The sequence below is a fragment of the Mucor velutinosus genome, assembly GCF_035048745.1.
Source record: "Mucor velutinosus strain NIH1002 chromosome Unknown tig00001542, whole genome shotgun sequence".
NCBI classification, from domain to species: domain Eukaryota; kingdom Fungi; phylum Mucoromycota; class Mucoromycetes; order Mucorales; family Mucoraceae; genus Mucor; species Mucor velutinosus.
The window spans coordinates 1,508,200-1,534,011 of record NW_027041924.1 but is presented as its reverse complement, the minus strand read 5'-3'; the positions used below and the strand labels follow the sequence as shown (position 1 = coordinate 1,534,011).

The 25,812-nt window shown below is 43.5% G+C and overlaps 3 protein-coding genes across 3 annotated transcripts; 2 read left to right on the top strand and 1 right to left on the bottom strand.

The window, feature by feature from the left end:
• Nucleotides 1–712: 712 nt before the first annotated feature.
• Nucleotides 713–19,734, bottom strand: ATC70_005178 (uncharacterized protein; the record flags this gene model as incomplete). Its single annotated transcript, XM_064824475.1, has 11 exons — nt 713–3,246; nt 3,302–7,082; nt 7,140–14,101; nt 14,167–16,632; nt 16,700–17,020; nt 17,099–17,614; nt 17,688–17,948; nt 18,007–18,246; nt 18,312–19,049; nt 19,110–19,448; nt 19,533–19,734. 11 exons carry the CDS (start codon nt 19,732–19,734, stop codon nt 713–715), a joined length of 18,360 nt encoding a protein of 6,119 aa, XP_064677411.1.
• A 2,816-nt stretch (nt 19,735–22,550) lies between these two features.
• Nucleotides 22,551–23,648, top strand: RPL3_1 (60S ribosomal protein L3; the record flags this gene model as incomplete). The annotated part of the gene is made up of 4 exons (XM_064824474.1): nt 22,551–22,565; nt 22,627–22,723; nt 22,782–23,046; nt 23,102–23,648. 4 exons carry the CDS (start codon nt 22,551–22,553, stop codon nt 23,646–23,648), a joined length of 924 nt encoding a protein of 307 aa, XP_064677410.1.
• A 68-nt stretch (nt 23,649–23,716) lies between these two features.
• On the top strand, nt 23,717–24,715 carry ATC70_005176 (V-type proton ATPase subunit G; the record flags this gene model as incomplete). Its single annotated transcript, XM_064824473.1, has 3 exons — nt 23,717–24,116; nt 24,171–24,604; nt 24,671–24,715. 3 exons carry the CDS (start codon nt 23,717–23,719, stop codon nt 24,713–24,715), a joined length of 879 nt encoding a protein of 292 aa, XP_064677409.1.
• Nucleotides 24,716–25,812: the final 1,097 nt, after the last annotated feature.

Here is a 25,812-nt window from a genome sequence, read left to right as displayed (position 1 = left end):
AGGCCGTCAGAGTAGCATCATACAACTGCCCTCATCTAGCGCTCACTTACTAATAACTTTGCCCATCCTTTTTTGGACCAAAAAAAAAATCGATTAAAATCCTCGCAAAACCATTGAAAATCAAACGATTGCGTTTTTCACCTTGAAAATGAAGATTTTCACTATGGCACATCTTACATCAAAATGTTCCTATCCGTCTAGGGCAGCCCCTAAAAGCACTCGTCTGACACTTTCCTATGCAAAATCTAAACATCTCGGCCATACACCTTAATTTATGTTTTTGGCTATTACCCAATAAACTCAATAGAGACTTTTATCATAGTTAACACTATCGGATGCGCATTGAAAAGTACTCCAAAACAGTAGTAGAACGCATGGGATGATCATCAACTCATATAGTCGAATCTAGCAAAAGAACTCCAACCAAGTCGATTTTAATTAGGATCTGACCAATCTGGCACACAAGACAATCGGAGGATGAATTTAATTTTAGCAGTGGCAGCAGCAGTAGCTGGCAGGATCAATGTAGGAAGAGAATGGATGTTTTCGACGCTTCGAAAACTGCAGATTGAATCAATAAACGATATACAGGCCAAAAAAAAAAGTTATTGAATATGAAATATTCTTTTTATTGATAAAACTTATATTGAACTAATAATGTGGACTAACGAAAGAAAAAAAAAAAAGTCAATTTGAGATTCATGCAATCATCTTAAGCACAAGACGATCCCTTCAATTGTTGAACAAGGACACGAGGAGCAGCAGGAGCACCACCCTTTTCATTCCAGACTTGAACCATAGATTCATGCTCCAAGAAAGACTGGACGCTTTCGCCAAAGATATCCAAAGCGTCGACCTTGATATCACATTCAGTAGTGATGGTTTCTTGTTGATGGCAATGCGTCGACGTTTCCTCCTCTTCACGTTCAATCAAGACAGTATGGCATCCCTCCTTCTTTGCAGCAGCTACAAGCTCAGCACTGGAAGAGACCACAGCCAATTGATTGGCGTATTCAAGACCAAGTAGTTTGATGGTACCCTTGATGACGGACTGAGATGCAGTGACAGTGCTGTTGGCAGCAGCAGATGCAAACATCTCAGCAGTAAACTGACCGTGCCAGCAGAGACAATTGTTTTGAGCCAAATCAATCATGGAGCGTGTAGAAAACGTATCCGAAATAGCAATGGTAGCATACTTTTGAGTTGTTTGGAGGTGCTTGAGGCGACGGATGCCAATGGAAGCATCATCATATACACCAATATTTCTCCAAGCATCACACAACTGCTCGATTTCTGATTCAGAGAGGTTTTCCTTGATGTAATAGCGCTTCAAGATATGAACAAGCGACTCGTGCAGCGTAATATCATCAGAGACAGGACGCTTCTTGGCAAAGTTCTCCTTTTTGATTTCAGTGTACGCACCGTACCAATCTTGCACAAAGACGTTAAAGTCCATGCCGGAGAGCACGACATCATGCTTGGGTGTAATAATTTGCTTCCAAGCTTGATACAAGGTCTTGCGATAGTTGGCAATGGTACCAAGCACATCGAATGCAATGACACGCACGTTCTTGAAGGAGTCAGGCACATGAGCTGTTTCAGACCAGGTGACGACCTTGCCTTCAAATGCAGATGAGACGGCCAAGTCGATACCAATCTCAAGAGTATGATGCACACGCTGTTGAGTACGATGGATAATGGCTTCCAATCTCTGGGTAATGACATCAATGTCTTCGACTTCGATACGGTGAATAACTTGACGAAGCACAGAGAGTTGGAGCAACAGTGTCGTTTTGATGCTATCGAGGCAGTCCAAGGTTTGCTTGACCGAGTTGACAACCAGGGTTTGCGTTTCGGCCTCAACATGGCTGGTAGCCGAGGTCTTGCTGCTCATCACCAAAAACTTGTCCTTGGTCTCCTTGATAAAGACATCGACTTGTTCTTCAGCCACATCCAATCTTGCAAAGATGTCTTTACGAATGGTTTCCGAGTTACTATGAATGATGCTAGTGACATTCTCCAATAAAAGAACGAGCCAGTTGGTAATGTGCGTCTTGCTTTCTTGCACAATCACAGTCGTTTCAAGACAGAACCGTTTTTGCGTTTGCTGACGAGACTCCTTGACAACCTCAACTACGTTTTCAAGCACAGTGTCTTGCTTCTTGTTAGATTGATCCACGGTAGCAACAGTGATGCTGGTGTCCTTCTTGTAGTGTACCTCAAGAGCAGAGTCTACCTGTTGCTTGGTAGCAGAAATATGGTTTTCAATTTGAGTAGTCAAATCAATGGAGCTTGAGGATCCTTGGTTGACAATGTGAGTAATTTGAGTCGATTGACTGTAGGCAGTGGTCTTGATCCAGTCAAGTGTGCTGGTGAATGTACGGCTGGATTCAGAAGTGATGGTCTCGGTGGACATGTGCTGAGACTTGGCCTCATTGATGGTCACCTCCAACTCGGATTGGGCCTCCTTGATGATCTTGTCGACTTGCACAGACACATCGCTGCCTCTCTTCTTGGTGCAAACTGTCACTTTTTCAGATAAGCGAGTGAACCAAGCATCTATCTTGAGCTGAACCTCTTGGATAGAAGTTTCCTTGACAACCTGAACTGTAGTGGTCTCTGATTGCTGATTCTTCTTGTGATAATCAATTGCAATCGCAGCAGCAGCGGCAACAGCAGCAGAACCCACAGCTGTCTTGACAATGGTGTCCTTGTAAACATCATGTCGATCTTGCTTGTCAGACTGAACAACAGACATGTCTTGCTTGATACCCGTAATGTGCTCCACAGTAGTGATCTTTTCAACCGCCTCATAGTGATTGTGGACTTGTTGCTTTAGCTTATTTTCGCTCATTTCAAGAGTAGACATAATTTTGGACTTGTCCGTCTTGCTAGTGTCTTGAACAGCAGCCTTGACGACATCCAGTTGGCTCTGAACAGAGGATTTGATGTTGCCAAAGAAGATGTCCAGATGGTGATCCGTCGTGACCAGAGCAGTAGCAGCAGAGGACTTTTTGGAGGTTGTCGTCGTGGTTGTTATTGTTGACGTGGTCGTTTGCTGTAGCTGTTCAATCTTGGTCTTCATCTCGACTTCAGCTTGAGCAACGACAGTATTGATCTTCTGCTGCTTTTCTTCCTCGGTGCAATCACTCGCTTCAAGAAGCTTATCAATCTTGCTTCTTAGATCAGAAAACCAACCTTGGACCGCTTCAGTCGTCTGTTGAGCAGTTTGAGAGACGATAATGACTATCATAACATGGGTTAGCAAGCGTTCCAAGTGATCATATATTTGTATACTTACGTCCAGCAGTGATGCTTTCAGACACACTTGTAAAAGTAGCTTCGATTTGACTCTTGGACGTGTTGCTCACTTGCAGCACCTTCTCAACAGCCATCTTGGTATCGGTGGTTTCGGTAGAAATGGCCTCTGTGGTCACCACCTTGACTTGAGATATCTGTTCCTGCACCGTCTTGTGAACCGAAGACAGTGATTGCTCGATTTCAAGTTGGGTCTTCTTATCCACCTTGGTAGTGGTCGACTTGGCCTCGGTAAAGATCTTGGTCACTTGTTGCTCACTGGAAGCAATCATCTGATTGACATCCTCTTGCACATTGGCTCCACCTTGACGAATACGGGTGACAATGCGTTCGGACAGAGATACAAACAAGGCAATAGTGGTAATACGCGTCTCTTGGATCACAGAATAAGCAACCTTGGTCTTGTCAACAGAAGTCTCCATCTTTCCGCATACGGGTTTCTTCTCGACAGCAGCAGCACTAAACGTTGGCTTCTCTGTCTTGATAACAGACGTACTGATCTTGTTGACCTTTTGATGGAAGGTAATGGAGGTCTTGAGCTGTTCAAGAGTCACTTGAATCTGATGGTATGATGCAGTCGCCAAGGCTTCCATTTGGGTTGTCATGGTGTCTGCGGATTTGCCACCTGATGTTGATGCATTGATACCGATTTGCTGGATCTGAACAGCCTGGTTATGAGCAACAGAAGAAGCCCATTCAATCTTGCTAATGTATTGCTGTTCGTCGCTAGCAGATGCGCAGTACTTGGCACCAGTTACCTTGGCATGCTCCATGATCTGAGTCAGCTCGGTTCTTGACTCTTCAACAATCAAGGTAATCTTCTTGGAAGAAGCACCTGATTTGGAGGCAGAAGATACCTTTTGAATCAGTGAGGTAAACCAAGCAGAAATAGCAATGTTGACGCTTTCAATCGTGGCCACGCCAGAATCGTAATTGAGGTGTTGAATAGCCTGAAGCTCCTGTTGCTGCTTCTTAATCTTTTCAGCAGCTTCCTCCTTTTCATTCTTCTTGTGGATCATGACAGCAGAGCCTGCAGCAGCTGCAGCAGCACCGATGGCCAACGTGCCAGCAACCATCTTTTCAAAGCTCGAGTCCTTTTTCGTTTCCTCTGCTTTTTTGAATTTGTGTGAGTCAATCGCATGATTGTTTAGTTTGCTTGCGTATATATGATTACCCTTTTTGACCTTTTCCTGTTCGTGAACCGTAGTCATAGTAGACTCCTTGCGATCAAATTCAACATCTTGCTCGCCAATCACAATGGCATCGCTGTCCTTTACCTCAATTTGCACAACAGATTCAGTCTTCTTGTCAGCAACACTGCTGGCTGCAGTAGTAGCTGTGGGCTGTGCCTGATGACGAATAACAACAGAGGATCCCATGGCCACCTTGATACTTTGATTGGAGGATTGCGATAATTGAGTCAGCTTAGATTCCAATGCGTGCACATTGCCAGTCGTGTGTGCTTCAATGGCCACCTTCTTGACCTCAACGATGTGAGTGACAATGGACACACGCACGGTCTCCAGGGATTCCTCGTAATGCTTGCAGGCATAAGTGTATGAAGCTTGATCCAGATTTTGAAGAGACAAGCGCTTGACAAAGTCGTTGCGAGCAGTGGAGATGATGTCTGTGATCTCTTGCTCAGCCTGTTCAGTGACAGCACTGACATGTTGAACTACATCACCACCTTGCGAGTGTACTACAGAGTCAGAGATCTTTTTGGTGAAGAGTTCAAACCATTTGGAAATAACAGTAACATTCTCATCCACATCCACTAACAACTCACCATGCTTGGTAGTAGTGGTAGTAGTAGCATCAGTAGCTTGCTTCTTGTCCTCTTGTTGCTTAGCGGCATGAATAGCAATAGCAGCAGTGGCAACACCAATGACAGCAGCTGTGGTACGAGTCAAGGCAGCGTCCATCTTTTCATGCGACGTACGAATGACTGAAGTGAGGGTCTCCTTGATGTTGGTATCCGACTTGTGCACAGCCTCCACACTGATCTGTTGCACCTTCTTGACATCAGCAGAGAAAGTATCATGAACATAATCAATGGTGGATAGAAGCTCTTGCTCCTTGGTCTTGCTTATCTTCTTGACAGCACTGCATTCCTGAGTCACCTTAGATTTGGCTTCCACAGTAACACGTTCAATATCAACAGTGGCTTCTTGAATCAGGGTGCTGATTCTCTCCTCCTTGTTGGTGATGGTAGTGTCAATGCTGATTGCGTGAATTTCCTCAGTCAGCCTGGTGTGCCAGTGGGCAATAGCCGTCTTGACAGTGTCCACGGTATCAATGATCTTGACAGTGGATTCAGTTTGTGTGGTCTCTTGCTTGATGACAGTGACAGATTGGGCATGGGTCGTTTCCAACGTCTCAGTGATGTTGACCTTGGAAGACTCGAGCACAACAGAGAGCTTCTCAGTGACCACCTCCGACTCGGAGTGATGCTTGCTAACAATCTCTTGCACTTGCTGCATCTTGGCATCCACAGTCGCTTGTACCGTCTTGAGGCTCTCCTGGATGTGGTACTCTACCAAAGCAAACGTCTTGTCCTTTTCAAACACTTGAATAGAGGAAGAGAACTTGGTCTGAGTACGTTGAATCGTGCTAGTGAGTTCCACCTTGGACTTTTCAATCAACACAGCGACATCTTGCTCCACATGAGCACCGCCTTGATGAACACGGATAGAGACATTGCGGATAAGCTGTGAAAGCCAAGACACAATGACCACCTTGGATTCAGCAACGACCTCAGTGACATGTTTCTCCAATTGTTCGCAGTACTCTTTGCGACTAACAGCAGACTGACGACCGATGCAAATGGTATCCGTGTTTTGCTTGTGCTCAATGACAGTATCTTGCTTCTTGCTTTCAGTCTGTTGCACTACAAGCTTGTAACGACGGATCTCCACATTGATCTGCTCCTGAATAGCAATAGCAATAGGACGCATTTGTTCAATACCGCCGGTCTTGGAGGACGAGGAAGCAGCACAATTGGTACCAATGGCCTTGATAGTGTAGCTGCTCTGGAGCACAAGATTCTTGGCCCATTCAACAGAAGCTTGGTACTGAGTCACTTTAGTCTTGTCAATCACAGACTTGTGTGCATTGACACTGATGATACGCAAAGTTTCGGTGATGCTCTTGACAGCCTTTTGCACAATGATCTCAATATCAGAGCTGGCATTGGATCCGCCCTTCTTGGCGCGACTCGAGACATCCAGAATCAGCTTTTCATACCATTCGCGCACAATGATAGTGACATCCAGAGTAGCTTGCCCAGTGGTCAACTTGGCCTTGTCAATGAAAGTGGTGGTCTTTTTACCAGAATCAGAGTCAGAGTCAGAGTCAGACTCGGATGAGGAAGAAGAGCCATGTAGCTTGGACTTGATGATCTTACCAGCAATACCACCGACAATAATGCCAGCAGCCACCTTCTTCTTCTTGTTGGTAGAGTCGTCATCACTGTCAGAGGCAGAATCATCGCTACTATCGGAATCAGGAGACTTTTGAGGCTTCTTGACAACAGTTGGCTTCTTTTTGGTCTTTTTGTCACAATCAGCCTTCTTCTTGTTCTTCTTGGCTTTAGCATCAGAGCATGAACCAGAATCACTCTCGGTATCAGAACCAGAGTCAGAAGAAGAGTCAGAATCAGAAGCGGTCTTCTTGCCCTTGTTTGCACAAGCTTCCTGCTTTTTCTTCTTTTCAATAGCAATGCATTCAGCCTTCTTTTTGATCTCTTGCTTTTGACAATCAGATTTCTAGGGGAATAGTATATAGGTAAAAACGCCATATAACAGCATCAGCACATCACTTACCATCTTTTTCTTTTCAGCATGGGCAGAAGAACGTTCAACATCTATCTTGATTGTCTTGTTGCAGCGACCCACAGACAACTTGACTTGATCCAAAGAGGCATTGACAAGGGACTTCATTTGCTCAATGCCACCAGTGGCACTGAAGGCACCGGCACAATTAATGCCAGTGGCTTGCACTTGGGTAGAGCTCTGAAGAATCACACCACGCGTCCACTCCAGGATATTGATTAGCTCCTGCTTGACTGTAGCATCTGCCGTCTTGTTGCTCTTAATCTTTTCAGCGATCAATGAAAACTCAACTTGGATGTACTCTCTGTAGTCAGCGACAATGTTGTTGATCATCTTGGTGGCAATTTGAACATTGTGCTCCACCTTGGCACACTCAGAGACTTGGACCATGAGTTCCTCAAGCCAGGTAGTGACAGTGCTGATAATGTAGTCAACAGCGACAACAGTAACAGTGTTCTTGCTAACAGCCGTGCTGCTGCTGCTGCTAGTTGTCTTGCCACCGCTAGTCGATTGCTCTTGAGAAGAGGATACGCTCGTCGTCGTCTGGTCCAATATGCTCTGCTTGGAAATCTTGGTTTCATAGACAACCAGAGCTTCACTGATTTGATGTTCATGCTGAGTAATGACAGAGGTCATCTTATCAAAACCACCGTACGAAGTTGAAGCAGACTCCACACCAATGACCTTGATTTCAGTGGATGTCTTGGTGATGGTAGTCTTGACTTGCTCCACTGTACTGTGGAGATACTTGATGCTTTCTTCAGTCTTGACGTGCTCAGTAATCTTGCTGACAGATTGATCCAAGTACTCGAAAATAAGCTTATTCTCCTCTTGGATGATGAAATCCATGTCCTCAGCAGAACCGCCCTTTTGAGAGCAAACAGACACCTTTTCAGCAAGCGTACGCAGCCATTCACGAATAGTGATCTTGACCTCTTGCACAGACAGAGATGCCTTGAGTGCCACCGCTTCATGAGAGGTCTGACTCGTGTGCTTGCTTACATCTGTGCAGACATGACCTGCCTTGTGATGATCATTGATAGCCGATACAAATCCATAATGAGAGCTTTCCACCTTTTCAGTGATTTCAACTTTGGTCTCTGTTTGAATGTGAGTGATAGTCTCTACAATCTTGGTCATATCCTGGTTCTTTTCCAAGTACCAAACACTGGCATGCACACGGTTGATCTTTTGCTCCAGCATGACCTCACTGGACTTGAGTACAGCAATGATTTCAGCAGTAGCAATACCAGACAGAGCAGCAGTGGAGATCACAGTGGCAGACGACTTGGTCTCCAGAGCAGACAATCGCTTGGTGGCAGTGGACTTGACGCTCTCCACATGAACAGACACCTCCTTGCGAGCATTGGCAATCAAGATGGCAATGTCTTTTTCAACATTGTCACCACCTTGCTCAAGACGCGTAATGACAGACTTTGTAAACTGCTCAAAGAAGGCGACCAACGACGTCTTGACATCTTGGACCACAATGGCCAGCTCACTGCGGATATCTAGCAGGGCAGTTTCCTTTTGCTTAAGTTGTTCCACAGTGACACCGACATACTCATCGACGGATTGCGCATGTTTGCACTTTTCCAAAGCGACCTCGACTTCTTGACTGGTTGAAATCTTGATGACCTCCAGCTTGGACTCCATGTCCACCACGGTAGACGTCGATGACTGAACAGCAATCTCCTGAATACGAGCAGCTTGTGCAACAGCGGTTTCCTCAATCCAGGACAAGACTTGATGTTGGTGCTTTTCCGTCAAGACCTCACTGGACTTGGCCTTTTGAATGACCTCAAGGAATGCTTGCTTGGACTTTTCAATAGTCACCGAGATCTCTTGCGTAGAGACAGTCGATTGCTTGGATTGAGTGACCACAGTGTCAGTAAGAGAAGAAATCCACTTGTTGAACTGCACCTTGACATCCTCAACCACCAGAGCCGTCTCCTTTTCAGAGTGCTCCTTCTTTTCAGTCTTTTCCTTGTGTTCATTGAGCTTCTTGGCGACCTCAACAGCAATGGCAGTACCTGCAGCCACAGCCGCAGATCCAATCAGCACCTTTTTAGCGAGCTCCGTAGAAGATGTATGCTGCTCCTCTTGCTTCTTTTGTGCCGCTTGTTCCTCGGTGTGGGAAGAAACAGCCACTTGAGTGGTGCCAGTGGTGGCAGTAGTCGTAGCTTTATGGTCATGAACAACTTGTTGCGTCTTTTGGGTGACAGATTGCTTGATCGACTCATAATGAGCAGTAACTTCATGGCGAGATTCCTCTGCAATTTGAAGCAACTTGTCAGACACCGTCTTTTGAGATTCCTCCTTGTGAGTTGTAGTAGTAGTAGCAATGGTTTGAATTTGGCTGATACGTGTCTTGGTAGAAGTACGGATCGCCTCCAAAGATGCAATGAAATACTCCTCTTGGACCTTATCATGCGATGCCACCATGGATAGCTCATACGCAATCTTGGTCTTTGCTTGCTCAAAGATGAGATCCAGCTCCTTGTCAAAAGTAGTGACATAGCCATGAATGTCGGTCTCAAGCGACTCTGATCCCAAAGTGAGGCGGTGGTGTACTTGCTCAATCAGGGCAGAGACTTGACTCGATACGTTCTTGGTTGTCTCTGACACAATCAAAAGACCATATTCAACGCCCAAAGAGACGTGAGATTGCTCCGTCTTTTCAGTAGTAGTAGTAGTAGTAGATTCAGCAATCACTTCAATGTGGTGACCAATGATCGTCTCAGACACAGCCAAGGTAGCATCCAGTTTCTTACAGGCTTCGTGCGTGATGGTCGTTAGCTGTTCTTCATACTCGACTTCAGAGGTAACAGTAGTAGACGTAGTTACTTGCTCCACCTTAGTCACTTGTACTTGGACACTCTCTTGGATCTGCTCCAACGTGCTGTACACTTTTTGGATGGTTTCATGCGTCAATTCAGCATCCACACTAGCAGTAGACATCTTGTGAACAGAGGTGACGCGTTGCTCAAATTCTGTCTTGCTTTTCAAGATGTAAGCGTCAATCTTTTCACGGTGCGTCTTCACAATGACCTCAATGTCCTGCTGAGCATGATCTCCACCCTGCTTGCGACGTTCTGTGATGGCCGCAGCGAGATCTCTCAATACGCTTTGCACAGTGACACGTGTGTCCTCCATCAACATGCCTACAGCCACCTTGGTCTTTTCAATGGATTCGCCGTGCGATGATGTCTTGGAATAGTCAACGCCTTCAAACTTCTTGCCAGCAGCAATCACAACAGCATGTTCATGATGGCCACCGACCACATGCATCACAGAAGCAGACTTTTTGGACTTTTCAATTTCGACTTGGATCTGCTGCAATGTGGTTTCTTGCAAGGTGTCCAACTTGGTTTTGAGTAGACTGGTATCCTCAGCAGCAGCGGAAAGAGCCAGATGTCTGATTTCAACAGCTTGTTTCCAGACTGTGCTTCTGATCCAAGAGAGCGTGTCATGGAAAGAGGTCTGAGATGTGCCAATGACAGCAGTGGTGTTGCGCTTGGCCTTTTCAATCTCGACCATGAGCTGTTGCTGAGACTCGTAAACAATGGTATCGATCTCTTGCTGAGTCGTGCTGCTCTTGTTTTGAGCACATGCATACACACGCTTACTCAAGGTGGTGATCCATTCCTGAACAACAACCTGCACTTGATCGTAAACGATAACCAACGTATCCGTCTTTTCTTGCTGTTTAGTCACAGTGGTTGTGCTGCTAGTAGAAGAAGCGGCGGTCTGTTGCTTGCTGTCTTCCTCATGAATCACTTGAGTCTGGTTGCCAACGATAACGCTGGCCGTACTAGGTGCCTGAATAACTGGAACATCTGTCTTTCCTTCATGATGATGCACAATAGCAGCACCAGCGATGGCAGCCGCAGCAGCACCAATAACAGCAGTGGTAACAGCAGCATGAGAGTGGCCATTGGATTGTTGCTGATCGACCATGATACTTGAGGATTGCTTGCTGTCCACTTTGCTAACTGGTGTTTGCTCCACTTCAGTCTCTACCTTGTCAACAATCTTGGAGGTTTGTTGCTGATCCACATGGACCTTGCTGACCTGATCCACCTTGTCAATAGCCGTAGCAGTAGTTGTCTTGCTCACATCAACAGCAGTGGCCGTGCTCGTCTTGTCGGTACCACCAACAAGCGCAATCTTTGTCTTTTCAGCTTGCTTCTCTTCAGACTTGTTGACGACAGTGGTGGTTTCCTTGACATTGGTCACCTTGACAACGATGCTCTGTAAATCGGTGAGAACGATACGAGAGGCAGTAGCACCAAATGAGTAGCTTGCGTAGCGCACAATCTCCTCTTTGGTGATTTGGCTCTTTTCAATCGACTTTTTGAACAGAGTAATACTAGCAACGAGAGAAGCCTTGATACTGTCCAAATCGTACTCGATACGACGACGTTCAGCCCAGCTCAAATAGGTCAAATGAGCATAGTAAGTGCGAACCACAAGCTTGGCTTCCTCAATACGTGTATTGATCTCCACTTGGGCTGCCTCGACAATGGCCAACGTATCTTGCATGATGGTCTGCTGCTGCTGCTGCTCAGATGTCTTGCTCTTCTCCTCCAAAAGCCAAGCAATCTGCTGGCTCACTTCAGTGTACCAACTGGACAACTTGATTTGCGTCTCTACAAGCTTGTTGGCAACTGTTTGCTGAGCCACTGTCACCATCTTCTCATCTAATACAACAGAGATTTCAGCTTGATCAGACTTGCTGATTTCAGACTTTTGCACTTGAACAATCTCCTGAGTGATAGCATTTTGATACACCTTGAGTTGACTAGAAAGCGTCTCCTCAGTGACACGTGTAACGTCCAGCCAGTATTCCTCTGTGGTGTCAAGATACTTGATTTCAGAGTGCACCATGTTGAGTTGGCTGCTGACAATGGTTTCCGTCTGAGAGATGGCAGTGTCAATCGTGTTACTGATGGAGGTTTGCTTGGACACCAAAAGAGAAGAGGAGGATTGCTCGATATGGCTAGTAGAAGATGTCTTGATCTTGGCGAGCTCGCTGGTGAGTTCCTTGCGCGAATTTTCAATCATGACCTTAATCTCCTCTTCAGAAGAACCCTTGTTTCTAGCAGTAGCAATGGACTCGTACAAACCAATGAACCAGTAACGCACAGTGACCTTGATGGTATCAATGCTAGCAAGAATGTCTTCCTGAATAGATACATCTTGACATGAATGCGTCTTTTCATCGGTTGAAGAGAGGATCTTGCTTTGGTGTTCAATGATCATGCTGTAATGGGTTTCTACTTCTTGGGTAGCAGAGGCCAAAGTAGCGTCAAAATCGAGTGTAGCCACGTCAGTCACCTCTTGATGGCTCAAACGATCCAAGAATCTTTCAAACACACGAGCTCTGTACAGTTCCTTAACTTGCTGGATAGAGACATGCCATTCAGGAACAGCACCCGAGATCAAATGCTCCACAGAAGCATGGACACGCAAATGCTCATCCAAGCGTCTAAACAAATCCTCGCGCGATTCCTCAATGGTTTGCACCAGTTCTTCCTTTGTCTTGCAATGGTGAACACGTTGACTAAAGACGATCTTCCAAGCGCGAATAATAACACGCGACTCCTCAATGATCTGAACAGAGGTACGTTGAGAACGGCGCACAACAATGGTCTCAGTAGTCTTGTTGGTGTCAGTAACAGCAGATACAATCTCTTGCTTTTGCTGTTCCTGCTTGATTACGCTAGTAGCAGCAGAGGAAGAAGCAGTAGTCGAAGTGGAAGTGGAGGCAGAGGATTCAGCCTTCTTGTTCTTCTCTTCCTTATGCTCCGAGACCTTTTCAGCAATCTTGGAAGCACCTTGTACAGCACCCACAGCGACAGCGCCAGCAGTGACAGCAATACCAACACTGGTCAATACATCCTGGAATCCATGATGTTTCTCTTTAGCAATAGCAGTAGTGGAAGAAGAACTGGTATTGTCGACGGCATTATTCTTTTTGACAGAAATGTCCTCTACCTTGATATCAGCTTCTTCGACGCTTTCAATCAGAGAACCTTGTTCAATACAAGCAGTAAGTCTTTCAATGGATGAAATCGTTGTAGTAGTGGTAGTGATGGTGGTTGTCGTAGTGTTACTGTTGGTAGATGCTGCTGCTGCCTTGCCAAAAACAGGCACAGAGAATCGCCAAGCAATCGCTTGAGTCGTAGAGGACTCTTCATACGACTTGGCCTCCACAAGAATGACCTCCACATCTTCCTTGATCGTTTCAGATTGAGTGTATCCAAATGTATACTGAGCATAACTTTCCAATTGGATATGACCGTCGGCAGTAAGGGACCACTTTTGAGAGCTGACGCCTGCTTCAGTGGATTGAACCAACTTGGAGAATGCATTGATTTCGCCATGGACATCAATCACTAACTTGCTACCATAATTGATCAATAAACCATTGCGATAAGTCCATAATTGACTACGGTAATCTTTAAAGTTCAGTTTCTTCAAAGTCAAATAAGCACCAGACTTGGAGGAAGCATCCTTGACTGCAAGCACAAGACTATCACTATCCTTGGTTTGGGCCTTGATAAAGAACCAAGTGCCAGCTGGGAACACACCATAGAACTGAGAGACTTTAGAAGTGATCGTCGTTGTCGTGGTGGTTGTCGTGGTCGAGGTAGTCTTTTGACAAGACTCGATCCATGAAATGACAGTAGACAAAGCAATCTTGGACTCCTTTTCCACTTCAACATTAGAGAAAACAGGAACATGCAATTGAAGTGCATGTTCAGCTTCAGATGCCTGGATCTCAGTACTTGAACAGGTGAGCTCATAAGAATGATGCTCAGCGTGGCCAGATGCAACACTGAAATAGACCGTGTCAGACTGAACCCTGACAGACAGATTGCCGTGGCTGGAGACAGAGAACACTTGATCCAGGGTCTTGCTATCATTGGAAAGCAACAACTTGCGGGCTATTTTTTTTTACAGTTGGTTAGTCTCTGTATCTCTCTCTCTCTCCTGCTATCTATAAACTTACATTCTTTGTCATAGACAAGACGCAACATGTACTTGTAATTGACCAAGTATCCATTGACATAAACCCACAAGAATTGTTTGTGATCCTCTTCTTGTCCAAGAGAAACAAACTTGACTTCACTGCTATCCGAGCTTCCAGACGACAAAAAGGCATTCTCGTTACCAATACGGATAAAGAACCAGTTTTGAGAACTAGGCCATTGATTATCAGCAGTAATCTTGTGATGAAACGTCTCCTTGAGCCACTTAAAGGCGATGATAGCAGATACAGAACTGGAAATAGCGCTAATCTTACCGCCTTCAATGATGGTGTACTTGGATTCGGATGTGGTGTTGGTGGTTTGCTCCACGGGAATCATGGCAGGGATCTTGATCTCCCAGCGTTGCTCAGGGCGACCAAAGTTGCTGCTGGTATGCGACTTTTCTTCTTGCAAATAGACGTCAATACTAGCATCCTGGTCCGTTACACGCTTGAGCTCCTTGACACCCAGAACCAAATTGCGCTTGGACTTGAGACAAATCAGACCGCCTTCAGTACCGAATTCCCAGTATTGATCAGACAATCCCAAAGAAGACTTTTGCACGGAAATTACAAGTCGCTCACCCGCAGTAATGGTGTCTGTCATGGAGGCGTCCAACACAAGGTTATGGCCCTTGAGATTAAAGACACGGCCGTCCTTGTAAGACCAGAGTTGACTTGCATAGTTGGTGGAGCGGATAGGAGAGAGCACAACAAAGGCACCATCCTTGGCTTCACCGTTGGCAATGTCAAACACATATCCATGAAGATGGCTCTTGATCATGAAATAACCAGCAGCAGGGAAGTTGGGTTGTTGGTGCGTCTTGTAGCGTACCACCTTCTCGTAACCAGTAGGCACATAATCAGCACTTAAGTGGAACGAGTCCTTGCGCTCGTTCTTGAGACTTTTGTAGGATGTCTTTTTCGTGATGGATTGCTTGATGCCGGATGACTCTTGCTTGCTCTTTTTCTTGTTGCCAGTGATGGCGGTAGATATGCTTTCAGGAGCAGAGGTAATGACATTGGAGATCATACCAGCCGTACCAGCAATGATGCCAGCACCAGCAGTAGCGATGCCCAGGTTGCCAATGAGATTGAGCTTCTTGGTGGAATCCTCAGCATCACTGTCAGAATTACTGCTGATACTGCTGTCCTCGTCGTCATCTTCCAAAGAATAATCGTCAGCAGACTCCTCCTTTTGCTTGACACCTAGCTCTTGGTCAGATAATCCTTCAATCACTTGGCTAGTGGTGGTAGTAGAAGTCTCTTCAGTGACTGAGCTACTGGCAGTAACCTTGCGATACACAGGTTTGGAGAACAACCATCTCAGCCACTTTTCAGACTTAATGACGGTCTCTTGTTGGCCCTGTTCGTTCAAGAACTTCTTGACATGCAACTCACGAAGACCCACTTGAGCACCAGAAACAGACACTCTGCGCGAGTTGGAGACACCAATCACCAAATGTTCATCTGAGCGCAAGAAGATCTCACCGTCAGCAGTGAGAGACCAGAACTGGTTTTCGCTCATGGATTTATCACGAACAAACAAAGGTGTACGAAGCCCATCTTCCACCAAAACACCCTTGACAGTGCTAGCATCCAAAGCGAGACCCGTTTGAGCGTTGATCAAATGGCCCTCTTGATAAGACCAGAAATGCCACTGATACTCTTTGAAATTGATAGGTTTCAATGTCACTTCGTATTCAGTGCGACCATTCTCTCCTGTTCTAGGCCTCTTTTCAACGCTGAGAGCCAGATGCTCGTCGCCATAGGCAGCACGGATAAAGAAGCCGCCTTCAGGGAAGAGACCCCAGCGATGAATGACAGTCAGTTTGTTCTTGCGTTCATAGCAATCCGTAGTGGATGTCTCGAAACTAGTGTCATGGACACTCTCGATAAAGACACTGTCATCATTGTGCTCTAATATGCCTGCTGCAGAAACACCCTTGACACCAGAGATGGTTCTTCCAAAGACGGGAATAGCAAATGACCATAGTTGATAGTCCAGATCCAAAGAGCCACGGGTGTGCAATTGGACTTCAACACCATCAAAGACCCTGTTTCCCTTGGCACCCAACACGAGGCCAGGACGAGCCTTAGGATGCAGATGACCATCTACAGAGAGGCCCCATACCTGGTTCTTGCGATGTCTACGAAGGTATTTTTCATGCCACTGGATGATATCACTGCCTACATTGAAAGCACCGCCTGCAATGTCAATAACGAGATCGGATGCCAAGTTGACAAGACAGCCATCATCTTGCGTGTGCCACAACTGACGACGGAAGATCTTGTAGTCAATCTTGGAGAGCGTCAATTTAGCACCTTCCTTAGAGCTGGGTGCAGTGAGGACAAGCGATGTGTCGGCCTTGGAGCGAATGTAGAACCAGTTTTCAGGGAAGATTCCATAAGAGCGAGATACTAGCTTCGTGTTTGCATTGCAGGAAACTGTGCGTAGAAGAAAGAAACAGTGGTGAATATGTCATCTATCACGATCTAATATTTATAGACATACCTTGGTGCGTCTGTACCGTCAACAAGATGCGCTCGGTATGCGTGATCACACTGACTTCCTTCTTGTACACCTGACTGTATCTGTTCTCATAATGGCCTCGAACAAAGCCCCAACTGTAGTGCTCACTGGTATTGCTTGTGTAGGCAAGCTGAACAGAGTATTGGTTGCCTTGTTGGATCAATGAAAAACCAAGCGTGTTCTTGAGCTCAGAAACAATAGATCCATCCGTCTTGACGACCCACTTTTGACGTTGATCAATCGTCTTGGAATCAGACAGGAGCTCTTCACGAATTTGAAGCTGACTACCACCGACAAGATCGTCTGTACATATATATATATATATACATGTTAATGACACTGGCGTTCTCTCTACTACATACCATTTCTGTGTACACTTACCAGAAGCATGCAACACCAAGCCGGTAGCCACATGCACTACATAGCCATTACGGTAAGTCCACTTGAAGTGCTCGCTTTGACCAAACTCCAGCTTCTTGACAACCAAGAAGGAAAAGACTTCAGACTTTTCAGGAGCCAATGCCAAACCATCTTGACCCGTGATAAAGAAGGTCTCTTCCGGCCAGTTGGCAATACGATGAACCACCTTTTGGATGGATTGCTCATTGAACTTTTTCCATTCCGTCAAAAGAGTGATAGTCCAACGAACAAGCACCTGTGTGTTGTTTTCCACCTTGATTTCAGGAGACAAGAGACCCCAACGATTGTCTTGATGCGTGGAAGAAACGTGATGAGCCAGAGAGAGCTTGTACGTGTCTTGCTCCACAAGCTGAGGCACCAATGTCAATGAGGGATTAGATCCATGTACAAGATAGCCATCGATGGTCAGACTCCATCTTTGACCGACATCACCAGCTTTTCTGACTTCTTGACTAATGACGGAGCCAACATTAATATCTATTGGAATATGTGCACATGAGTATGTGGTACGTTTCACTGCAGTCAAGAAAGCTTATTTTTTTTTTTTTACCATCATTGACTACATCCATGGCGAGTTGTGTAGCAAAGTTGATTAAAACACCGTTCCAGTACATCCAGAGCTGGTATTGCCAATCTTGCCTGCTAATCTTGGAGAGAACAACATGAGAAGAGCTGTTCGCAGCAGTAAGCACAAGAGGCGCATCAGCTGAAGAGCCGCCGATAAAAGAGCGAATAAAGAACCAGCCACTGGGATACTGAGCATAGTGATGGTAAGCAACAGACTTTTGCACAGTGGTTTCGGTAACAGTGGCTTAAAAAAATGCAGTGAGTTGACAGCATTCAGGTACCACAAACATGCATCAACTTACTGGATTTCTGCTTGAATACAGGTAATACAAAGTTCCATCTCTGTTCCTCATGGTCAGGGGTCTTCTTGTTGGCCAAATAGACATTAGCTTGGGTGCTCTTGCTACTAGAAATGGCAAGGACAACATCCTTGTGGGTCTTTGCATGAATATAACCTTCCACAGAGAGTCCCCATTGCTGGTTCTCGAAGCCCTCCTTCTTTTGTTTGTACTGGCAAATCTCAGAACCGCTTACAATGCAACCTGTAGTAAACAAAAAAGGCGTATAAATATTGACAAATTCATGCAACCTCGCTGTATATCCATACCTCCACGGACATCCAAAACAAGATTGGATGCCTTGTTGAAGAGGAATCCATCGCTAAACTTCCACAGCTGGCGGTTAAAGTTTTGAGTGTCCAAATGAGAAGCAATGACCTGAGCCGCCAACTTGTCCGTTTCAAGCACAGTAATGACGAGACCATGTTTCTGGTTCTTGATAAAGAAGTAGCCATCAGGAAAGACACCTTGCTGTTCAGTGACAGTAACAATCTCAGTCGTCTTTTTCTTAAACACGGGCAGAACAATGACAAAGCGCTGATGAGAATGGGTCTTTCCGTCGGTTTGCTTTTGAAGTAAAACAGGAGCACCTTCACGATTCAAGCCAAACCAACTGTCCTTTTTGTAGCCGAGCACAAAGCTGTGTTGATTGTGCTTCAACTTGATCTCACCAGCAGTAGAGAGAAACCAAGATTGATAAGCCAAGTCTTTCTCGCTGTTACTGGATGACTGATATACAAGAGATTCATCAGACAACTCTTCAGCACTTAGTGCAAAGCCGGAATTTTTATTGATCAAACGACCTGTAATCACGTCGTAATGCCAGAGTTGGCTTTCATAGCTGTTCTTACGAAGTGGCTCAAGAGAGAGACGTGCACCTGGGCTATTGACAGCAGAAGCATCAACGCCAACAAAATAGCCGGTGGCATCCGATTTGATAAAGAACTCGGAATCAGGAAAGTTGCTTAATTGGTTGTGATGAGATTCATCAAGGCAGCCATCGTCATCTATACCAAAGAGAGGTTCATTAGTAAGCGAGTTGGCGTTGGTGAATAAAAAGGTCTTACCATGTGTATGAACAGATGAGCTGCTAAAGCTACCGAGAGAAGCACCACTGATTGTACGCTTCAGACTATCCATGGGATTATTGATGGTAGACGAACGTTTTTGAGAAGGCAAAAGGAAATCCCAACGCTGTTCCTTGTGGTCCTTTATGTTCTTATCCAGAGCTTGAAGATGAACATGCTGGCCTTCGCGGCGAGTAAAGAAAGACTCCTTGATACCAAGTACCAAGTTGGGATCCTTTCTCAAATAGATATGACCATCAGATGAGATGCCAAATGTTTGACCTTCAGAAGAGTTGGAGTCATTTTGTTGGATAATTTCTGATCCAGCTTTGATGTGGCCTAAATGATTTTGACAGGTGAAACATGATGATGAGTGATTCAGGGGTAAATACAAACAGTCAACTTTTTTAGAGAATAACTCACCTTTGAAGATGTCGAGTACAAATCCAGTCTTTTTATTATGGAGACGACCATCTTCGCCATATTGCCAAAGTTGGGTATCAAAGTCCTTGGTTTTCAAGGTTGCAATCACAATAGGTTCACCGGCAGTGGATTTTTCAGTGGATAAAACATATCCGTTGTTGAGGTTTTTTATGAAAAACCAGCCTTTGGGGAAAGATGTCATTTTTCAAATCAAATCAAAAGAGTCTTTGTTTTTTCGTATGAGTGTATATGTGGTTTTTTTTTTAGTACAATGAGTTTTTTTTTTTACGAGTTTTCAAGAAAATGCAATAACTTTTAGAGATGTGGTTTTAAACAGAAAAAAAAAAGTGATGATACAAATGTGAAATGGTACAGATAGAAATTTGATTTGAAGAAATGAAAGAAAATAAAAAGAACCAGGTTTTTTCGGATATGGATCCTTTTTGCCTTGAGGTTTATATAAACGAGCAATTGGGCGCTTAAATGTCTTTATGCATCCACTATTTGTGCTACAACAGTACTACAAAAAATCAACCTTCCTGAAACTTGTTCGTTCTTTGAGTTGCCATTTATAAACTTACGCCGATGATCTGATTCGAGGCTGCTATGGCTTCATTCGTTGAGCATGTAAATACACAAACACGCATGCAAAATAGACTGGAGGTCTATAAGCCAACAAACACACATCAACAGTAAAATCTATTTTGAGCATGTCCGTGAGTAAATACTCAAAGCAATAACGATGGAGACTAGACTCTTTATGAACAAAAGTTACATCCTTTCATCGGATCGTTTATCAACGCTATAGATGATACATGACAAATCTTAACTCTATATCAACGAAGCACTTTTTTTTTATTAGACCATCATGTTGGGAGCATGTACATGTATACAGAAATATTCTTACTTGCATCATATGAAACTGAATCTTATGCAATATCTTGCGCCAGAGAAGGGTATCAGAATATTGATACCACACCATATAGTTTCAGGACTTGACTACATAAATGGCTGCTGTAGCTGTATGTTTACCTGTTATTTGTGCATCTGCCCAAAGGTTTTCTTTTTCATGCCTCATCAAAATGCAATTTGCTGCAGTCTATGCAATATTTGATGTGCCGTGTACTACTCGAGAAGGGCGTTATTAGACGGCCAGGTACGCATGTTGCACAAATCAGGTCGCTGTCGTTGGACAAAACCTTATAAATAACGGCTTATTTATGAAAACGAGAAAGAAAACAAACTTGTAGCATAGCATACACCACATGCCTGTTGTATAAAAGTCAACTACTGCGTGTCTCTGGGTTGGCACTGCTAGTAAAAAATGTGGTTTTATACCATGCTCATGCTCGTTTCAGGGTGGATCCGAGCTATAAAGTTTATGACAAGGTAAGTCATCTCATCTATAATAAACGGAGAGGTCCCGAGAAATAACAAGAAATAGCATATAAATAATAATAACTTAAGGGGAGATAATATCTCGAAGCTAAAATAAACAGATGTTTGTTACATGTCATATCAACACTTGTAAGACTATCATCTCTGGCAAGAGTTGGTAGTAGTTGTCATCGACATGTATGAAGCAATCATGATGGTATAGTATGTGATATCGATTCAAGTAACTTATCTTGATAAGGACAAGGTATTTTTGCTAGCTTGCATCTCTAGCTCACACAGGCGAGAAAAATAAGGATCAGCATATTTTAGCTTGCAATCCTACTCGAGTCTTGCTCACACACTCAAGTGAAATACATTAGACGCATGGTAAAACAGGTTAATGAAATACAACTTCAACTGAAATAGCCGAAAGGCTTTGTATGCGTAACGAAGAAATGTAGCTTCAGCTGGTACGTCTCCAATGTTATTGCAGAAGTGTTGTGTTATTTACATATTTGACTGCCTGATTTCCAGCGTATTTGAAGATTCTAGACGGCTCTGTTCCAGTTGGCTTCTATTATTACTTGTGTGGTAGATCACAAATAAGTCCCACCCTGAGTGCCTAGATTGCCATGCCTTTTGAGCAAGCTGATGTAAGTGTAACTGTTCTCAGTCTGCACGGCTAAAAACATACGAGCTTGAATTGTTTCGCTGACATCTCCAGTTGCGTAAAGTGGGGTTTTTTTTTTTCGTTACAAACCTAAGGCTGACGCCTTAAATCAGTCTGACACGGTGGTAGAATAGGCGCAACCATCATTGTTAAAGCTTGTAGAATGTTGTCTATCTAGTAAGGATGTATCCCTAATATCCAATATTCCAAAGCTCAAGAATCAAACATTGGCATAACACATTACGCTAAAGACACCCGAGAAGTTGCACCCAGACATTGAAGTGATGCCCCCCCTGATAGGAGCATCATCTTCTGCTACGATAATCCATTACGACATCATTATCATCAGCTTGCTCACCATCATCACATTGTCGCAGGATTGTTTATTACATAAAGTTAGTAAAGTATAACATTCAACTACGGACAGGGTCATCTTCCTGGGTCACTGTAGTGCAGCATTCGATCAGTAAAGGCGCTCCTTATTGAAAATTGGGAATTGTGATTGTTGTGGCTATTGTTCTTGGTTGCCATGGCAACAGCATCTGTTGCTAGAGCGGTGCTCAATGCAATAGCATCTGGTGTGATTGTCACTGTGCCTTTTACATCATACTTGTACAGCCTTGTTTTCATTACTTGTCTATCATCAACCGAGAAATATATGTGTGAGCACATAATTGCATTTTATAAATATAAAGGATCTAGAAAAAGAGAATTACTTCTATCTGGTGATGTTGTCTTTTGATGTCACATTGAATTTAGCCTGAAGCATGAAGCGGAGAACAAGAAAGTGGGAAACGCTCCAATCCTAAAAGAAGCAACCAAACACCCCTATTCTCACTCTTTTTTTCTTTTTATTTAAACTTTTTCCCTTATCATCATTATTTCAATAGTATCGTACTATGGCAAAAAAGGATTCGAGAAGACGATCATTGCATCGAAAAGAGCAATCAGAAAGAGATAAATCCAAATTTATGTCAGATCAATCAGTAAGACATGTAGTGAAAAGATGGAGCAAAAGCCATTTTTCTTACTCGAAATCATCTGTAGGTTTATGGCCAGGTTGCAGCATTTCGACAATGGCTTGGCATGATCCAGAGTCAAGGCATGCACGGCAACTATGTTCCCATCCCATATGATATGATTGGTATTTAAAGTTTGATAGATTTGATTGATGAATAGTTAAAGCTGATTGATATGCATAGATTTGGCTGCTTCGTTCATTGCTAGTGTGATGAGTGGGGTTACAAGTGATTTATTATTCATGACGACCACCTTGGCTCAGAGTCAAAGCTATCGAGAGAATGTCAACTTTATCCGCAGAACACTATCAAAGGCTCAGATATCTTGTTCCTCATTGATTTGCAGCTTATGGTACATTGATCAATACTTTCAACAACCTCATAAAAAGATCAAATGGCATCCAAAAGACTTGTTTCTTGCTAGCATTGTTGTAGCAGACAAATACATGTAAGATGACGCATCATTCACCTATAGTAAACGATGCATTGATGTGTATGAATAGGACTGATGTTACTTGGCTCAACTCTGACTGGTCTGAATGGACACACTTTACATACTCAAATCAAGACATCAACAGTTTGGAGAAACGATTCTTGCAAGACATGGACTTTAATCTATACATATCCGAAATCAACTATAGCAACTTTGTCAGCTATTTGGAGTTTCGGCTTCATTCAAGGCAACTGCTGGGCGATGTATTGTTGCTATCATACAGAGACATTGATGTATTGAGTCAAGCATTGAATCCAATCTATGTGAAACGATTACAGTTGAATTTAAGACCTTTTGAGGCAATGATCTTATTGGCCAAGCAAGCAATTTCGATATTCGTTGTCTACACGGCTACACTCATGACACTGGTATCTGCTGGCTACGTTCTCTCTCATCATATTGATGTGGTGCATTTGATCAAGGACAAGAATGAAATTGCAATGATGATCATGAGTGGCATTGACTTTTTCAATGCACATTCTGGAAGCATAATTCAAGCGGATACCAGCAGCAGCGCAATGATAGTGTCACATGCAAATATGAAAATTTTGGTTTAATTAAATTTATTCTAAATCCCTTCCTCTTTCCAATTTGTCCTCCCATCCCCCTGTTTTCTTATTGTATCATGTCTTTGAAGCAGGATAAAACTTCAAAAATCATTGAAAAATGCATTGCAACCATTGACGCGAATGCACCCATCAATATTTCCTTCATCACTCAACCCATCTCAAAAGCATGCGTGGATCGTATCAAATCGTTAGAGAAAATATACAGTCAATCAAAAATATACCAGTTTTTGATCAGAAAAGGCGTTTATCCAACACTGTTGTTTTCAGCTGTCAGTGGTGGTGTTGGTTATGGCGCCTATCGTACATATCATCGTTCAACAAGGCTCGCATTAAATTTATTGGGCGTTGTTTATCCAACATATTGCTGTTGGCATCTTGTGAAAAGTCAATTACATGGACAGGAAGAACAACTCAGGTCTTGGTTGACCTATTGGATGATATTCGGATCGTTTCAAGGTAAAGTATCGCTTGGGTCAAGGATGAACCATGTTGTTCATCAATGTGATGTAGTGCTGGATCACTGGATGGCTTCAGATCTTTTTATGTTTTCAAGAAAAAAGTACAATCTATACAAGTTGCTTATTTTATATTGGGCGCAGAGTCCTCACTCTAAGGGAGCGCTCTTACTTTACCGCCATGTGATTCAAAAGCCAATCTTGAAATCATTAGATCAAGAGCAAGAAGAAGAGGAGGATAAGGAGGAGAAGGAGAGCCATCTATCAATCGAAAAAGAGCAACAGCGCATTGACAGCTATCGCATCATAGATGGTTACAGTCCACCAAATCTGATGACATCCTGTGAGGGTCAAAACGATGGTAATAACAGTGTTAGCAGCCATGGTAGTAGCAGTAGTAGTAATAGCAGTGATGATGAATCAGAGCGTTTAAAATATCATCAGCAACAAGAGCGTCAATCCTTGAGTAGTTTATCGAATGAGAAAGAGGTACTGGCACTAAATTCACTTGATCAACCTCAAGTCATCGTAAATTAACCAAACTTGTAAATGTAGGCATTTCCGCCCTTACTCATGAATACTGCGGAAGCTGCTTGGTAGAGAGAGAAAAGTCATTGCCTTTGGCTATACATATACATTACCCCTAATTAAATTTGATACCTGTTAATCCTTATCTTACCTTACCTTACTTTACCATGATCATCATCATTAAACATATATATAACCGCTAGGTATTTTGGGAAGGCTCAATGGGGAAATTAAGCTTACAAATACTTTGGTGGTTAGCTGGGCCAACTGGCGCATTCGAACATGAAACTGCATAAAAAATCATGATAAGAGCACGCACGTATATCCCCCCCCCCAAGTCAAGAGGTGTTTGGTATCAAAGGGTACATCCCAAAAATAAAAAAGCAGTAATAAATCATCAAAGACTTATTCAATATTACTTGACTCTGAAATGCACGCTGATCCACGTAATTACTACTACACTCGAGCACATATAAATACACATAATTACTACTACTCGAGTACATATAAATACCAGGACGTTTTGCTGTAGTCTCTGAGTTATTTCTGCTAAACGGCATAAAAATAATTTGGTTGTGCGTTAGCTTTCTATTGAGGTTCTATATTACTGTGTATCTTGATGATAAGCAAACGACTTGAAAGAAGCGCAAATATGTCGTACTGTTTGGAGTAAAAGAGTTTCGTAACTTAATTACATTCTGATGGTAATCCCAGCTACTACAAGAGATAATAACAACTGTTTATTGATGAAATTGACAAACCTTTTGTTTTCATATCTTTTTTAATCTGAAAGTCTTTTTAATAATAATACTACCACTTCACTTTAAACTCTTTACCTCGACTTTTTTTTTTTACGAATGAATCGATACAGCAAACACTATATTAAACAAATCATTTCCTTTATATTCTACTGTGCCAAGCAACATAAGCTTTTACAGCTTAAATTGCAATCCTTTTCACGTTTAAAAGACTATAAATTGAACTTCTTCCAAAATCAAATAAAGATTTATTCAGGGCAGCATTTCTATTGGTCGCAGCATATTTTCGAACCCCGATTCCCAATTCGGGCTCTAATTTGGAACTTCGATTTTGTCAAGATGGTACAAACCAAATTTGCGTAGGTAGCATGGTTGTTGAGAAAAGCGAGAATTTAGAAAATGGTTAATTAT